This window comes from Capra hircus, chromosome 17 (genome assembly GCF_001704415.2).
Source record: "Capra hircus breed San Clemente chromosome 17, ASM170441v1, whole genome shotgun sequence".
NCBI classification, from domain to species: Eukaryota; Metazoa; Chordata; class Mammalia; order Artiodactyla; family Bovidae; genus Capra; species Capra hircus.
Window position 1 is genome coordinate 2724140 of NC_030824.1, and position 17895 is coordinate 2742034.

Consider the following 17895-nt stretch of genomic DNA (forward strand, 5'->3'; position numbering starts at 1 on the left):
ATACCCCTACCCCAGCAAAGGCCCTTCTTGCTGGTATCAGAGACCAAGGTCCAGAAACACAAATCCAACAGAATTTCAGCCTTTAGTCTCCCAGATCACACCTTCCCTGAAGTCCTACCCAGAACAGGAAGAAAATCATAAGAACGCTGCCTCCAGTCACAGGCTCCTCAGTCTGCTGGCCAGGATTTCACGCTCCCTTAAAGGCTCTTTAAGGGAAGGAGAGAGTGACAGGGGAGGAGCACCGGGAAGAGTCAAAGGTGCTGACCAGTTCTGTTCCTTAAGCTTTTTGTGTTGGACACATGGGCCTAAGATTTAATGTTAGTTAGATTTTTCATGTTGCAAATATTTTGGTACTGTGGATTAGAATCCGCCTGCCAATGCAGGTGACGGGTTCAGTCCCTTGTCCGGGAAGATCCCACATACCGTGGAGCAACTAAGTCCATGTAGCACAGCTGTTGAAACCAGTATGTCCTAGAGACCAAGAGCCACAGCTGCCGACGCCCATGTGCCTGTAGCCTGTGCTGCACGGCGGGAGACGCCACTGCAGCCGGAAGCCACGCACTGCAGGGGAGAGCAGCCCCGCTCGGCGCAGCTAGAGAAAGCTCGCGCCACCACGAAGGCCGAGCGCAACCAAAAGCAAAATCAATTAATTAGAATATTTTTCATTCTTCTCAAGCTCACATGGAACATTCACCAAGGCAAACCACATTCTGGTCCATAAAATGTATCTCAACAAATTAAAAAGAGTAAACAGCATACATCAGGCTTCCCTGATAGCCCAGTTGGTAAAGAATCCACCTATAATGCAGGAGACCCCAGTTCGATTCCTGGGTTGGGAAGATCCGCTGGAGAAGAGATAGGCTACCCACTCCAGTATTCTTAGGCTTCCCTGGTGGTTCAGCTGGTAAAGAATCCAGCCACAATGCAGGAGACCTGGGCTCAGTCCTTGGGTTGGGAAAACCCCCTGGAAAAGGGAAAGGCTACCCACTCCAGTATTCTGGCCTGGAGAATTCCATGGACTGTATAGTCCACGGGGTTGCAAAGAGTGAGACATAACTAACCGACTTTCACTTTCACACATCATACAATGTATGCTCGGAGACCATGCTGGAGTTAAACTGGAAATCCCTGACAAAAGATCACCGGAGGGACTCCCCTGGCGCCTGGTGGTTAGGGGCTACAGGAGGCATGGGCTCCATCCCTGGGGAAACAAGACCCTGAAGGCCACATGGCACAGCCAAAAAAAGAAAAAGATGATCAGAAACTCCCCAATACTTGGGGATTAAACAGATTTCTAGATGACACACAGGCCAAAGAATAAACCCCAAGAGAAATTTTAACATACTCTAAACTACATGAAAATAAAAATGCTACTTAGCAAAATTTGTGAGATACTGTAAACAGTGCTCAAAAGGAAACTTAACTATAAAAGTACAGTAGGCAAGACAGTGTGGTATTGGCTACCGAACAGTTAAATAGGTCAATGGAACAGCATAAGATGGGCCAGAAACTGGACCCACATAAATACTGTCGACTGAGCTTTGACAAAGGAGCAAAGGCAACGCAATGGAACAAAGATAGGAACGTCCCTGGTGGTCCAGTGGCTACGACTCTGTACTCCCAGTGCAGGGGCCCAGCTTCAATCCCTGCTCAGGGAGCCAGACCTCACATGCTGTGACTCAGGGTCTGCATGCTGCAACTAAAGATCCTGCATGCTGCCACGAAGGTGGAAGAGCTGTGGACCGCAATTAGGACCAGTGTAATTAATTAACTAATTCTAAAAAACTGGCTGAAAAATGCAAACACATGGATCTAGACACAGATCTCACAGTCTTCACAAAAATCAACTCAAAATGTATCACAGACCTAAATGTAAAATGCAAAACTGTAAACTATAAAATTCCTAGAAGATAACATAGGAGAAAACCTAGTGACCTTGAGTTTGATGATGGCTTTTTAAGTGCAATGCCAGAAGCACAATCTATGAAAGAAATCATTGATAAGCTGGACTTTGTTAAAATTACAAACTTCTATTCTACAAAAGTGAGTGTCAAGGTAATTAGAAGACAAGTTACAGACTTGGAGAAAATACTTGCAAAAGATATACCTGATAAGGGCTTCCCAGGTGGCGCTAGTGGTAAAGAACCCGCCTGCCAATGCAGGAGACAAAAGAGATGCTGGTTTGATTCCTGGGTAGGGAAGATCCTCTGGAGGAGGGCGTGGCAACCCAATCCAGTATTCTTAACTGGAGAATCCCCAAGGACAGAGGAGCCTGGTCGGCTACAGTCCACGGGGTTGCAAAGAGTTGGACACGACGGAAGTGACTGAACACACAGGCGTACTAGATAAAGGCATATCAGGTACATCTTTGTATATCCAAAAAATACAAAGAACTCTTAACAATTCAACAGGAAGAAGACAACCTAATTTAAAAAGTTCTTGCACAGCAAAGGAAACCATCAACAAGATGAAAAGACAACCTATGAAATCAGAGAAAATACGTGCAAATGACATATCCAATAAGGAGTTAATATCTGAAACATATAAGGAACTTATACAACTCAATAGCAAAACCCCAAATAAGCCAATTTAAAAATGGGCAAAGGACATGGATAGACAGTTTTGCAAAGAAGACATACAAATGGCCAACGGGTGAAAAGATGCTCAGCATCATTAGTCATCAGGAAATGCACCTGCTGGGACATCTGTTATCAAGAAGATGAGAGATAATGAATGCTGATGAGGATGCGGAAAAGGGGGAGCCTTTGAATACTGCTAGTGGAAATGTAAACCGCTTCAACCATTATGGAAAACAGTATGGAGGTTCCTCAAGAAATTAACAATAGGGAGTCCACCCAAAGGAAGGGAAACCACTGTCTTGAAGAGGGACATTCACTGCAGTATTATTCATGATGGCCAGGATATGGAAAGAGCCTGCATCCACTGATGGATGGATGGATAAATGCAACGTGCAGTATTAACACACACAATGGAAGATTATTCATCCGTTAAAAGGGTGGGGGGGGGCGGATCCTGCTGTTTGTGACAACATGGATGAATGTGGAGGGCATTATGCTAAGCAAAATAAGCCAGACAGAGGAAGACAAATACCGTATGGTGTCACTTGTATGTGGAATCTGAAAAACAACCAAAAAAGGTGAAGCCAGACACACAGTGAACAGTGGTTGCCAGGGACTGGGTTTGAGGGAGGGAAGGAATGGAAAAAGGTTGGTAAAAGGATACAAACTTTCAGTTATAAGATGACTAAATTTTTTTTTTTTTTTTTTGGCTGAGCCATGGGGATTGAGGGCTCTTATTCCCTCAGCTAGAGACCGAACCTGGAACACGGCAGTAAGTGCTGAATCCTAATTGCTGGACTGCCAGGGAGCTCCCAGATGACTACATTCTAACCTAAGGATCTACTATATGGTATGCTAACCAGAATGAATTGAAATTTACTAGGAGTCTATCTCAAGTATTCTCAACACCCACACATGGAGTGTTTCTTACACAAAACATTTCTCAGAAAACTAAACTTACTTTTACCATATGATCCAGCAGTTGCATTCATTGATATTTAACCAAAGTAACTGAAAACTTACACCCACACAAAGACCTGCACCTAGATGTTTCAGTTCAGTCAGTTCAGTCGCTCAGTCGTGTCCGATTCTTTGCGACCCCAGGAATCGCAGCACGCCAGGCCTCCCTGTCCATCACCATCTCCCGGAGTTCACTCAGACTCACGTCCATCGAGTCCGTGATGCCATCCAGCCATCTCATCCTCTGTTGTCCATCCCCTTCTCCTCCTGCCCCCAATCCCTCCCAGCATCAGAGTCTTTTCCAATGAGTCAACTCTTCGCATGAGGTGGCCAAAGTACTGGAGTTTCAGCTTTAGCATCATTCCTTCCAAAGAAATCCCAGGACTGGTCTCCTTCAGAATGGACTGGTTGGATCTCCTTGCAGTCCAAGGGACTCTCAAGAGTCTTCTCCAACACCACAGTTCAAAAGCATCAATTCTTCAGCGCTCAGCTTTCTTCACAGTCCAACTCTCACATCCATACATGACCACAGGAAAAACCATAGCCTTGACTAGACGGACCTTAGTCGGCAAAGTAATGTCTCTGCTTTTGAATATGCTATCTAGGTTGGTCATAACTTTTCTTCCAAGGAGTAAGCGTCTTTTAATTTCATGGCTGCAGTCACCATCTGCAGTGATTTTGGAGTGCAAAAAAAATAAAGATCTGCCACTGTTTCCACTGTTTCCCCATCTATTTCCCATAAGTGATGGGACCAGATGCCATGATCTTCGTTTTCTGAATGTTGAGCTTTAAGCCAACTTTTTCACTCTCCTCTTTCACTTTCATCAAGAGGCTTTTTAGTTCCTCTTCACTTTCTGCCATAAGGGTGGTGTCATCTGCATATCTGAGGTGATTGATATTTCTCCCAGCAATCTTGATTCCAGCTTGTGTTTCTTCCAGTCCAGCGTTTCTCATGATGTACTCTGCATATAAGTTAAATAAGCAGGGTGACAATATACAGCCTTGACGTACCCCTTTTCTTATTTGGAACCAGTCTGTTGTTCCATGCCCAGTTCTAACTGTTGCTTCCTGACCTGAATACAGATTTCTCAAGAGGTCAGTCACAGCGGCTTTATTCACTATTGCCAAAACTTGGAAGCAACCAAGATGTCCTTCGTAGGTGAATGGATAAATGAACTGCGGCACATATGATGTAATATTATTCAGATCAAAAGAATGAAAAAGAGCTAGCAATCCATGAAAAGACAAGCTAGAACCTGTAATGTGTGTTACTAAGTGAAAGAGGCCAATCTGAAAAGGTTACATACTGCATGATTCCAGCTATACAACATTTTAGAAAAAGCAAAAACATACAAGACGGGTAAAAGATTCGTGGTTTCCAGGTGTTATAGGGGAGGGAGGGATAAATTTTAAGGGAGTGAAACATTCTATATGATACGACTATGGTGTGTGCACATCATGATACGTCTAACGATATCTGTAGGCTGTACCACACCAAGAATGAACACTAATGTAAACTGTGGGCTTTGGGTGATAGTGAGATGCCAACCTGGGTTCATCAGCTGCATCAACTGACGTGTGGGGACAGGGAGAATATGGGAGCTCTCTGTACTTTCTACTCTCTTTCGCTGTGAACTCAAAAAATGCTGTGAACAAGAATTGTGTTCACTAAACAAAATAACCAACAAAAGCAAGGCCCAGAAACCTTACAGATCCAGGAATTTCAGCCAACCCAAAGCAGAATAAACACACAAAAAAATCACACCCAACCACACCACGATCAATCTGATGAAAACTGAGGGTAAAGAGAAAAATCTTAAATGCCAAAGGAAAAAAAAAAAAAAGACATATTATGCACTGGGGAAAAACAGTAAGAACAACAGCCAGTTTCTCATGAGAAATTATAATTGTCTACGTAAACCAGAAGACCACGGAACAATATCTTTACAGTGCTAAAGGGGGAGGAAACTGCCAACCTATCATTTTATAGCCAGTGAAAATAACTTTCAAAAGTTTAGGTTAAATAGAGACAGTTTTAGATAAACAAAAGCAGTGAGGATTTGTTGGCAGCAGACGCACATTACAAGAAAGGCTAAAGGATGTCCTTTAGGCGGAAGAGAGACAATACTGTACGAAAATCCAAGTCTAAAGGAAGGTATGGAGAGCATCAGAGATGACCAACACATCATTAGATGTAAAAGATTTTTTTTTTCATTTTTTAAACTTTAAAAGTCAACCAGTTGTTTAAAGCAATAACGACAGTGAATTGAGGGTCTAAAACTAATACAGAAGTAAAATTCGTGACAGCAACGGCACAAGGACGGCAGGGGGTGAATTATACATTTGTAATGCTCTTACTTATGCACGAAAAGGTATAATAATTCAAGTAAATGGTGCTAAGTCAAGGATACATCTTGTTATCCTTAGAGCAACCACAGAAGAGTAACACAAAGAGGTATAATAAGAAATATCATTGGTGGAGATGACACAGAATTGTAAACAATTCTCAATCCAAAAGAAGACAGGAAAAGAAGGGGAAAAAAAGAAGTCAGGGAGAGACTGGAGTAAGCAGAACACAGACAGCACGATGGTTGACTAAACCAAACTGTATCAGTAGTGATGAGGTGTGTGCTTAGTCGCTCAGTCGTGTCCGACCCTTTGTGACCCCGTGGACTCTAGCCCACCAGGCTCCTCTGTCCATGGGGGTTCTCCAGGCAAGAGTACTGGAGTGGGCTGCCATGCCCTCCTCCAGGGGATCTTCCCTACCCAGGGACTGAACCCAGGTCTCCCGCATATCAGTAGGGATACATATCATTAAATGTATCGAACTCAATAGTCAGACTGTTTCAAAAAGTAAGACCCAAGCATATGTCTTTTTCACAAGATGTACTTTAAATAGGACACAAATAGGTTGAAAGTAAAAGGATTGGAAAACATATACCAGGCAAACAGCAGGCATAAAAAAAGCTTGAGTGGCTATTTTAATACTAAACAAACTAGAATTCAAGACAAGAAGTATTATCAGGGAGAAAGATATTCATTTCATAAAGATAAAACGACCAAGAAGACATTAAAATTTGACTGTGTATGCATCTAATAACAAAGCTTCAAAATACATGAAGCAAGGACTTCCCTGGTGGTCCAGTGGCTAAGACTCCACGCTCCCAATGCAGGGGGCCTGGGTTCGATCCCAGGCAGGGGACTAAATCCCACGTGCCGCAACCAAGTCCAGGCACCGCCAAATAAATAAATTAAAAACAAAAACAAAACATGAAGCATAAATTGACCATATTAAAGAGAGTGAAGTTGCTCAGTCCTGCCCGACTCTATGTGACCCCGTGGATGGTAGCCTGCCAGGCTCCTTCGTCCATGGAATTTTCCAGGCAAGAATACTGGAGTGGGCTGCCATTTCCTTCTCCAGGGGATCTTCCCAACCCAGGGATCGAACTCGGGTCTTCTGCACTGCAGGCAGACTTTTTACCATATGAGCCACCAGGGAAGATAAACTGAAGGGAGAAATAGACAAATCCACAACCAGAGTTGGAGAGACAGAGAAAGAGAGAAATAGAGAGTCAGAGAGAAGGAGACACAAAGGGAAGACAGAGAAGGAGGTCCAGAGGCACAGGGCCAGAGCGAGGGAGATGGAGGTAGCCTGATCCTAAGGGGCTGATGGGACCCTGAGATGGGGGCAAGAATGGAGTGGAGCTCACCCTGGACCCTCCAGCCCAGGAGGGTCGGGGGCTCGGCCCCAGGGGATGGAGCCATGGCAGGGGTCTGGGCCTGTGGGCACCTGGAGGGGTGCTGCTGGGTGACCAGCGTCACTTACCCGCTGCCCCATGGAGCCTTGGGGGCCGGGCTCCCCTCGCAGTCCCTGCAGGAGGGAGGAGAGGAATGGAGTGAGCTGTCAGAGGGTCTGATCCGGGGCTCCCAGGACTGCCCAGAATCCTCCACCCAGGCTGCCTCAATACTCACTCTCTCGCCCTTCTCTCCAGGGTGGCCGGAGATTCCTTTGGGTCCAGTGGGGCCTGGGGGTCCCTGAGCAACAAGACAGGGCCTCAGCCTTGTGCCAGGGCAGGGCAGAGTGGGCAGGAACTTGGGGTGCAGAGGGGCAGGGGAGGGTGCCCAGCTTGGCCTGGGCCTCTGGGCTCTTCACCACACAGCCAATGGTCTGCCCAGAGTGGGAAGTTGACACAGCTCAGTGTTCAGAGCTACGATGGAGTCAGGCAGTCCCCACTTTGATCTGGAAGCTGCCACGTGCTGGCCACAGCCCTAGGGCAAGAATCTCCACCTCCTTTCTTGTTCTTGGGCGATAACAACACTTGTTCCTTGCCATGTGGACTGAATAAGATTCATGGGAAGCAGTTTGCACATTAAGTGTTCCATAGATGCTCAAATGAATGAATGAAGGATGGAGAAATGGATGGTGGATGGATGGATGGCTGAGTGGGTGGGTGGATAGGTGAGTGAATGGGTGGGTTGGGTCATGGGTCATGGGACAGACAGATGAGTGGAGAACTTGGAGAAATGCTCACCATGTGTCCAGGACTCCCAGGAATCCCCATGGGACCAGGAAGTCCAGGAGGACCTGGAATCAGACAGCAAGTCCTCAGGTTCGAGACAGTACAGCACCAGGAAGTTCCACCCTCAGCTCCCTCCGCACGGCCAGCCCTGCCGGCCCTCAACCCTGCCCCTAACCCCAGGCCTGGACTCAACTTACCCATGGGGCCTGGGGGCCCTGGGGGCCCAGCCGGTCCCTGGGGCCAGTGGCTGCTCGTCTCAGTGAAGGTGTTGGACAGAAACGGGTCCCCTGGGGAAGAAAGGATGATGAGAGAGCAGGGCGGAGCTGCATGGGGCAGTATGAGGCAGACAGTTTCAACCTGTCTCTTCTGCCAAGCCAGCTTTGACTGCTGTGTCCCCTGTATGACAGCCCGTAGTTGTGGCTGGGGCCACCGGGCACCTGTGCCAAGGCAGGTTGGGGGGGAAGCGTGGATTACACCAGACCAGGCTGCAGGGAGACCTGGGCTCTGACTCAGCCACAGTCTAGCTGGTGACATCCAGCAAGACTCTACCTCGCTGAACCTAGACTGTCGCAGGTCTGATGGGAACAATAATGAAAGCTACCATTAAAAAAAAATTTAATTTGGCTGCACTGGGTCTTTGTTGCCATGTGTGAACTCTTAGCTGTGGTGGGATCTAGTTCCCTGACCAGGGATTGAAGCTGGGCCTCTGCACTCTGGGGGTGCAGAGTCTCAGCCACCTGGACCTCCAGGAGAGTCGAGCAAGCTACCATCTTTGACGCCCACCTTGTGCCCACCTTCTGTGTGCGGGTGTCATAGAGCCCTGGGACACCAGCACCATCACTGTCCTCACGGTACAGATGAGGAAACCGAGGCTCAGAGGGGGAGGACAAATGAGCGGCCTCGCAGCAAGGGTATGACGCAGATGGGGTTGAACCTGGCACTCTAAACGCCGACCCCAGGAGCAGGCATGCCGGTCAGGCTTCGAAGGAGAAGGAGGCACAGCAGGGCCCAGCTGGGCGGAGGGGGCCGGGCCTCTCTGAGCACTGGGGCAGGGCTGTGGCCTTGGGAGCTCAGGGCTCACGTCCTGCTGCCAGGCCTTGAGCTTCCCGGAGCTCTGCGGGCTGGATCCTGGCCAGCTCCGAGGCTTGGTGGGAGGGCCTGACGCCGGTGGTTCCCAGCACAGGCTATGGAGGCTGCAAGGATCTAAAGCCAGTCTCTCGGGCCCTGGCTATGTGATCTCCCCACTCTGGCCCTTGGTCTTCCTCCTCAGTGACAATGGTGCCCATTGGAGGAGTGGCCCAAGGTCAAGCCTGGTATATAGAAGGTGCCTAGCAGATGGTCATACCAGCCTCACCCCACTGCCAGATGGACCTGCTGTGACCCTGAGCGACTCACCATGCTGGGAGATCCGGGCGTAGGGTGGTCCAACAGGGGCTGGGGGCCCAGGAGGGCCAGGAGGGCCTGGGGGCCCTGGAGGTCCCCTCTCTCCAGGGATGCCCACAGCTCCGGCCTGGCCAGGGCTCCCTGGGGGGCCCTGCAGACCTGCAATGGAACCAGGGTTTGGTGGGTGTGCTGGAAGCAGGGAGGCTCGGGATGGCTGCAAGAGGGCGGGAGGGGGCCTCCTGGGGCAGTGGGTACTGAGGGTGCCGGGGGCCACAAGCAGGGAGGCTCCTGTCTCTGACTCCCTGGCTGCCATGAGAACAGTGGACACTTGGCTCACAGTAGGCGCTGAGCAGATGCTGATTTCCAGAATGTCCTCTCTCTTCCAGGCTTTTGCAGGAACTGCTCCCTTTCTCAGTCCTCCCTTTGGGCTGCCTGGCGTGCATTTCAGGTCATCCTAGGCCTCACCTAAGGTGTCGCTCCCACTGGGAAGCCCTTCCCATCTCCCACCCCACCCATGAGGGTCTGGGCTTCCTTCCCTGGGGCTCCCCTACTAGCCATGGCCCCCACAAGAACCCTGGTCACGTGGAGGGGGGCACTGCTGTTCCTCCTCAGCCCAGGCCCACCCTCCCTGGCCTCCCTTGCCTGGGAGCCCCAGGAGGGCAGGGTCTGGTCCGACCCACCCCCACATGACCGACGGGCTTCAAGCTCAGAGTAGGAGAGCAGGGAGATGGGCCGAGTGAATGCAAAAGTAGGCTGCAGGGGACCCAGGCGTGAGGCGGGGGGCACCCCTGGAGTGGGTATAAGTCCTCTTACATACAGAGATGGGTGGGCAGAAGGGGCCCAGGCCACCTCTGCTACAGCAGGGTCGGGAAGCAGGCCCCAGTCCAGGCCCTCCTGTGAGGGGGCGCTGCTGGAAGGGGCAGCGCTGTGTGCACTCACCTGGTGGGCCTCTCATCCCCATTGGGCCCCGGCTGCCAGGGTCTCCCTTGGGGCCAGCAGGCCCAGGAAGCCCCCGAGCACCCGCTCGATCTGTGGGGAGAAAGCGCATCAGCTGGACAGCTCCGGCCTTGCTCAGCCCCGCCCCGGCCCCGCCCACACCAGCACCTACCATCTCGAGGGAGCAGAGGGGGCCTCTGGTTTTCTCTGGTTCCAGGCAGCCCTGGTTGGGGGGGACGGTTAGGCGGGGGTCAGTGTTACCCAGAGTTTCTGCCCCAGCTCCACCGGCTGCCAGGCCTTCCTGGACGCCAGTGCAGGGGCCCCTGGAGACCCACTGGCGAGCTGGGAAGACTGAGGCCCGCGTGAGGGTCAAGCTGGGAGCCAGGGGCAGCGCGGGCTGGAATCTCGCTCCCCCCAGCTCATTCCCACACGGGAGCGTGTTCCCCACTGACCCACTCACCTCGGAGGCCTCCATCCCCGGGGCTGCCCTGGACAGCTGGGGAACCCCAGAGCAGGGTGGGGTCCTCAGGGGCAGCTGGGGTCGGGGGCACTGCCCGCTCGGTGACAGTCAGCACCTCCACCTGTGGAGGAAGAGGACGATGGGGTGGATACCAGCGTCTCACCGGGGGCAGGCCAGCTCACCCCGTGGAGGCGGGGCCGGGAGGCCAGGCGGCCAGCAGAACCCCGGCTCCAGTGGAGACCAGACTCACAGGGGCCCAGAACTTCATCAGAAGTGCCTGCGGTTTTCCAGCTGCACAGTTCATCGCATTCATTGTAGGAAAGTCATCACACACTATCACAGCCACCCACGTTGGATTCTGAGACTGTCCCTGGGTTTGCTGGGCCGTGGGGTTTTTCCTGTGCTTACCTGCATGTGAGTATGTATATTTATATACATTTACATGCATATATAACATGACACTTCTCTTGGTCTCTCAAAACACCACAGGTTGGAAGGATTTTTACTAAATTTGAAGGGAAATTTGGGAGGGTCTGACATGAAGCAGAAATGCCAAGGTGTGTACAAAACCACTTTGGGGGACTTCCCTGGGGGTCCAGTGGTTAAGACTCTGTGCTCCCCCTGCAGGGGGTGCGGGTTCCAACCCAGGCTGGGGAGCCAAGATCCTACATGCTTCTTGGTGTGACCAGAAAGTAAAAAACAGAAACAAACAAAAACCCACTTTTGGACTCGGTGCGGGGGGAGAGCCTGAAAGGTCAACAGTGTCCCCTGAGCCACTAACTGGGGGTTAAGAAAGGCCAGGATGCCTGCTGAGCAGGAGGTGCGGGGCCGTGTGCGCCTACCCAGAGGGAGGCTAACCTGGAACTGAGCTGTGCTGCCCGTTAAGCCAGCTTTCCCTGGGAGGGAGCTTGGGGAGCAGGGTGAGGTTCCTAGGGTGCTCATACCTCGTAACAGGGGTTCTGACCCATGCTGTTTAGAAACGTGGGCTTTCCACTTGATATTAATGCATCAGGGGCATCTCTCCATGTGAGAAAGTGTAGGCACTGTTAGCGGCTGCGTAACGTTCCACTGAGCCATGTCTGCTCAGCCACCCCTTCTGACGTTTGGTTTGCAAATCTCCCGGTGAACAGTTAACACTTAGGTGAACATCTCCGAATCTAATCTCAAGATAAATTCCAGGAGGAGGCGATGGATACACAGACAAAGTTTAAAAGTCTCTACGTGTCTTTAGAAAATCTGGAAGAAAAGATGCTTCGATGTTGGCAGTCGCTCTCTTTGGGGGGCACAGGCAACCGAGGCCGATGGTTTTCTGGTGGGTTTATCGTGGTTCTGAGTTTTTCGTGTTTCTAAATTTAGGATGTCTTACTTTTTAATTGTTAAAACCTTTTTATCTTTTTTTTTTTTTCCTTTTTATCTTGAGATAACTTGAGACATGCAGTACATGTTGTTGCTTTTCGGAACTGGGAAGATAGCACTGTGGTGAGGGTAGGGGGTAAAGGATGAAGGTGTTGGGGCAATTACATTGGCAAAAAAGAGAGAGGGACATTTACAAGCTCTGAGGGGCGTCTAGGAGTCTCTGGGAGGGGCTAGGGCTGGGTGAGCTTCATGGGCCTCCCAGAGGGAGAGCAGCCAGGCTGTCTGAGCAGGATTCCCAGGGCAGGCACTGGGGGGAGGGTGGTGCCTGCCTGGCAGGCAAGGTGCTCACCCACCTTGGCCTCCAGCACCTTCAGCCGCTCCGTCAGCTCCAACATTTTGCTGCAGTTGAGACAACCTGCGGAGAGGAAGCAGGCTGGGTTGGGGCTCCCAGGTTCCTGGGGGCAGGATGGAGGGAGGAGACAGATACCTGATGACCCCGATCCATAAGACAGCTCAGGGCAGGGACGGGGCTACGGAGTCACAGCCTGTCCAGGGTGGACCATGCCCTGTGGGTTTCCTTTGGCTCCTGAGCCTCCAAGGGGACTGTTTCTACCAGGGCAGGACCAGGGACCCAACTCCTCATCCAAAATGGGGTGGGGTGGGGAGGGAAATGCCTGCTGCTCCCCACCCGGGCAGGGCTGGCTGTGGTGTGCTGGCTTTGGGGACCCCACATAGTCCAGACGGGGCTGGACTCCCATGCCACCCTCTGAGCCTTCCTCCAGAATCACCATCCAGCTCCCCGGCCTCCTCAGCAATACCCTGACGTTATTCACAACAGTGTTCGCAGCAGCCGAGCACGCTACACGTGTGTCCCTCGTCTTTACCACGATCCCGTGTGCGAGGACAGGTATCACCCTGTGCACAGCTGGGGACACTGAGCTCAGAGCAAAGGGACCTGGGGTCTCCCCAAGCACAAAGCCTGGGGTCGAAGCCCAGAGCTGCCCCGCCCTGGCCGTGGGGTCCTGGGCAGGGCACATCCCCTCTCTGACCCCTCAGTGACGGTGATGCCGTCCTCGGGGGAGGTGTATACAAGGCGACCATGGAAAGCTCCTGGCATGGTGCCTTGCACCCTGCAGTCGCTCAGACAAATGTTCTTTCAATGAAAAAAAAGGAAACTGGGGGCTTGGACCCCTGTCTGCAAGTCTCTGGGGGTCCTGGGTCTCAGGTGCCTGAGCCCAGGGCAGACTCCCCTTGGGGAGCCGCTCCTCACCCACCCCCAGTTTTCTCTCCAGCCTGCGGTGGACGGGAGCAGGGTGCTGTGCCTGACCCTCCACTGCCGGGCCCAGCTGGCTTGTAGGACAGTCACCACCAGCCCCTCCAGCCTCCCCTGGCCCAGGGGGACCCCAAGAAGCTGCCCCGGGACCCACCTGAGAAGCCTGTGGGCTGAAGTGCCATCCGCCGCGGGGCGCTGCCTGACCACCCGGGCTCCACGAAGCCAGGGGAGCCTGCAACTGAGGACAGCGAGGGTGAGGGCCTGCTGGCCATGACGTTCTGTTCTGTTCCCCCCGCCAACTACTGTTGCCACAGCAGGGATCCCTATTCCCCTTGGTGCAGAGCAAGATAGAGGCCCAGAGAGGCGGGACCAGAGTCACACAGCGTGAAGTGGGCGGAGCTGGGACAAGGCTGTCAACCTGATGGGGCTGGGGAGGGGCTGGTGATGGGTGAGGGGAAGGCCGGGCACTTCTCCATCAAGCCCAGCAAGCTGCCTGGGCTCAGAGCTTGAAACAAAAGACTCGTGGTCGGCTCCCAGCCCTGCCGCTCTCGGGCCTGTGTGGCTGGTCCTCCCTGGACCTGCCGATGTTCCCATCTGTAAAATGGGGTCATGAGGCCCTCTGTACACCTCCCAGACTGGCACGAGGCCTGAGGCCGGCCATGCATGCAAAGGGCCCACTGAGCACACACAGGGGCCTGGCATGCAGTAGGCAGTAAATAAACACAGCAACGTCACCATCCACCCTCTCCCTGCCCCACTTGGTAAGGAGACACCAAAGTGGATCCAGCTCCGGTTTTAAATGAAAACCAGAGGGCAGCTGGCTGCCTGGGAGGGCACCGGGGGCCCACTCCAGGAGCCCACCCCTGTGAGGGGCAGCCCATTCGGGCTGATCTGGCTCTGGGGGCCTGGTTTTCTCCACAGCTGGAGGGTTGGGCAGGCCAAGCCAGGGGAGCAGGGCGCAGCTGGAGGGGCTTTGGAGCCAGCAGTGGCAACTGCCCCCTCTCCCCACTACCCCCGGGCCTGCCTTTTAAGGCCACGCAGTGTCGCCTGGGGGGAGCCAAGACCCAAATAAGGCACGGGCCTGGCAGCTCAGAGCCAGGCTGCGGGTTGGTGCAGTGAGCGAGAGGCGCCGGGAATTCAAACCAGACGGGTCCCCCTGGCCACCCCCCAGCGGGGAGGCTGCCAGGCCCTCTCTGGGTCCCCCCACGGGGCCCTTGTTCAGGCTGGGCCCAAATCCCCCACATACCCTCCCCGGGGCCTGCGATGTGCCCCCTCGCAGAGGGTAAATCTCACATGGGATGGAGGGCAGTGGGTTGGCAGCCCACATCTGGGGCAGCGCTTGGGGGCTTGTGGGGAATTAAGGGGGGTATACCACTGTGAGCCACGCCCACGGCTAAGAGCTTCGCATAGCCCAGCTGGATCCTACAAGGTAGGAAATAATAGCAGCTAATGCTTGTTTAGCACTTAAGCTGGGCCCGCACATCCTGAGCGCCTCTCATAGACCGTCTTAACTCGCTGTCCTCATGAAGCCCTGTGAGTGGACGCCAGTATCCTCTCCGCTTTACACATGGGAAAACTGAGGCACAGGACAGCTTGGTGTTACTACTCCTCTGTCCCCCAGGCTCCGATAAATGGATGAGTGAAAATGAATCTTCCCCTTTGCGGGGCAACAAGGCAGAGGCGGAAGTGACTGATCACCCGGCTGAGGGCTGAAGCCTGGACTGGAACCTGGGTTAGTGTGACTCCAGGACCCAGCCTCCTTTCTCCTGGGCCACCTGGCACCATGAGTCCAGGTGGGGAGAGGTGGGAGGCCCAGCGCCCATCAAGGAGGCTGGCTTCTGAGAAGAACAGCCTTGATTAAGCCCTCGTCATCCTCTTTGCTCCCAGGTGAAGCTGTAAAAGGCCACTGGCTGACTCTTCGCAGGATGTCAACCAAAAGAATCGGCCGTCCCCCTGACCCCAAGGAAGTGTGGGTTTTCTCTGGGATGAAGTTTGGCAGAGCATCTGCCCTGCCCGCCCTCCCCACCACCCTGCTATCGTCTTCCCTTTTTTCCACGGCACTTTCCACCTCAAAAATGTCATCTGCTTGCCAGTTCCCAGTCCGATCTCCTGCTGCCCCCCCGCCCCCCGGCCAGAATGTGAGCCCCACCAGGCAAGGACCTCATCCATCTTGCGTGTGGCCGGGGAAAGTACCCAGCACGCAGTAGGGCCTCAGAAGCTTCACCAAACCTCTTAAGGAGGAATGCATGAGTCACTGGCTGAAAATGGATGTAAAACAAGCAAACAAAAGGCAAAATAATGTGGACGGCAGACACAACTGTCTTGAAAACGAACGTAAGTGTTCTAACATCATGCTACGGTGTCCCTGAGTTATTAGTCTGTAAACGTGTGGTTGGAAATTCTTTTTCAATCTACTTGCTTTGGGCCATTTCACCAGGAGTCAGAGAGAACTAGAAAACCTGATGAAAATGTGGCCTGACCAGCAGTGGAGACGTAACTGGCTCAAAGAAACTGTGAGCTAAATTTTTCAAAAAAGAAAGAAAGTTTAAATAAACAAGAGCTGTGAAAAACACCAGAAGATACTGGCTCTGGTTTCAAGATTCACAAAAGATGATCCCCTAAACTCCCCCAAATTCTAATAAATGGACAGAAATACTTTAAGAGTTGAGCCAGGTTGTAAATGGCGCTATGGTTTAGCTGCTACGTCGTGTTCGACTCTTTGCGACCCCATGGACTATAGCCCGCCAGGCTCCTCTGTCCATGGAATTCTCCAGGGAAAAATACTGGAGAAGGAATACATTTCTTTCTCCAAGGGATCTCCCTGACCCAGGGATCGAACCCGAGTGTCCTTCATCGGCAGGCAAGTTCTTTACCACGAGCCTCCAGGGAAGCCTAAATCGCCCTACACCACACAGAATTCCAGTAGGGAAGAATCCTTGGGCTGGAAAGGTCTCCTGTCGGGCAGAAATGTCACATCCCTCCCACTGGTGTTGAGCCAGGAACCCTGGAGCGGGCCCCAGTGGGTTGAGAACCCCCTCACCCCAGCCTGGTGGTCCATCCTGAAGGGCCCCTCCCCAGCCCCAACCTTGCCCTCCAAAGAGCTCCAGGCTAGTTTCAGGACCACATGCTCTGGCTCCACTCTGGGATCCTGACTGGACGACTTCCCTGGGACCACATCTGCCACCTGGGAGATGCTGGCCAGCCCTGCACGTGCGCGCGCCCACACACGCACGCACACGCACACACGCACACCCACATGCGCACACACACACGCGCGCACACATGCACACGCACATGCACACGCGCACACACGTACATATGCACACACACGCACGCTTGCACATGTGCACATGCACACGTGCGTACACATGCACACACACGCACACACACACACACACACACGCTGCCTCCGCATTCCCACAGCTGCTGCTCCCATGTCTCCTCCTCCAGAAAGTCTTCCTGGACAGACCAGGGAACCCGCTAAAGCCCACTGCACCAAAGCTCTCATCTCTCCACAGGCGCCTCCACAGGGCCCGCGCCATCTTCGGGTTCTAGCCTTGCGGCTCCCCAGCAGCCGCCCCTCCACTGCCCAGTGTCTCGTGCTTGGTCTCAGCGGCTCCTCATGAGAACACTGCGGCCCAGGGAGCAGAGGCTGCCTGTCCACACAGCAGGAGGGAGAAGGGGCCAGGGCACCGGGGTTTAAATCCCCCCCTCAGCGGGGATGGTATGAGAAGATGGGGGTGTCCCTGAGCTCCGCCTCTGACTTTCTGTCTGAGGGGCTTCTTCCTCCAGAACCCTCCCCCCAGGTCTGCTGGGTCCAGTGACCACAGACCTCCCCTGCCCAGCCCAGCTCCCCTCCTGGGAATTTACTCTGCAAATGTAAATATTTGCTACTATTGGCCTGAGCCAGGGTCCAGGGTCAGGGCTGGGGCTGGGAGCTCCAAGAACCCTCTGGGAGGCCCTGGTCTGTGTCAGTACTGGGCCCCCCGGGGGAACACGAGGTCCCCACTCACTTCCCGTGCACCCACTTAACGCCAGACTTATGCTGGGAACCGGGGAGAGAGGATTAATGATGGAAGGGTGGGGACTAACGGAGCCAGGCGGGAGCGCCAAGGAGGTCGCAGGCAGAGAGGACAGCCACTGCCCAGGCTCTGGGTGGGAGGAAGGCCGCAGTGGGCCCCGGGGTGAAAAGGAGGGAGGGTGAGGCTGGGGCGCCTGGCTGAGGCAGCTGGGAGGGCTGAGGGGGAGCCTCCCGACGGGGGGTGGAGGATGTGCCCGCTGGAGTTGGAAGTGGGGGCCTTCGAGCCCCCCAGATGGGAGTAGAATGGACGGGCAGGAGTGGAGTGGAAGGCAGATCCGGGCAAATTCCAACAGCGTTTAACATGTGGGATTCCGAATCTGCGGAATAAGACACAGGCTCCGCTCTGC

General features: G+C 53.2%; 1 protein-coding gene across 8 annotated transcripts in view; it reads right to left on the bottom strand.

Annotated features, from left to right (window-relative positions):
- The window catches only part of EMID1 (EMI domain containing 1), a 41014-nt gene that overhangs the window by 12882 nt on the left and 10237 nt on the right, over window positions 1–17895 (bottom strand). For all 8 annotated transcript variants that reach the window (XR_001919355.1, XM_018061033.1, XM_018061034.1 and 5 more), the window contains exons 4-13: window positions 13622–13705; window positions 12548–12609; window positions 10839–10959; window positions 10551–10601; window positions 10382–10471; window positions 9455–9601; window positions 8257–8346; window positions 8072–8124; window positions 7512–7574; window positions 7366–7410 (exon numbers count right to left, since the gene is read on the bottom strand). Coding sequence is in view for 7 of the 8 variants with exons in the window: in XM_018061033.1 (XP_017916522.1) it covers window positions 7366–7410; window positions 7512–7574; window positions 8072–8124; window positions 8257–8346; window positions 9455–9601; window positions 10382–10471; window positions 10551–10601; window positions 10839–10959; window positions 12548–12609; window positions 13622–13705 (806 nt within the window). In the remaining variant the exon portion in view is untranslated. The remainder of the gene's footprint in view (window positions 1–7365; window positions 7411–7511; window positions 7575–8071; window positions 8125–8256; window positions 8347–9454; window positions 9602–10381; window positions 10472–10550; window positions 10602–10838; window positions 10960–12547; window positions 12610–13621; window positions 13706–17895) is intronic.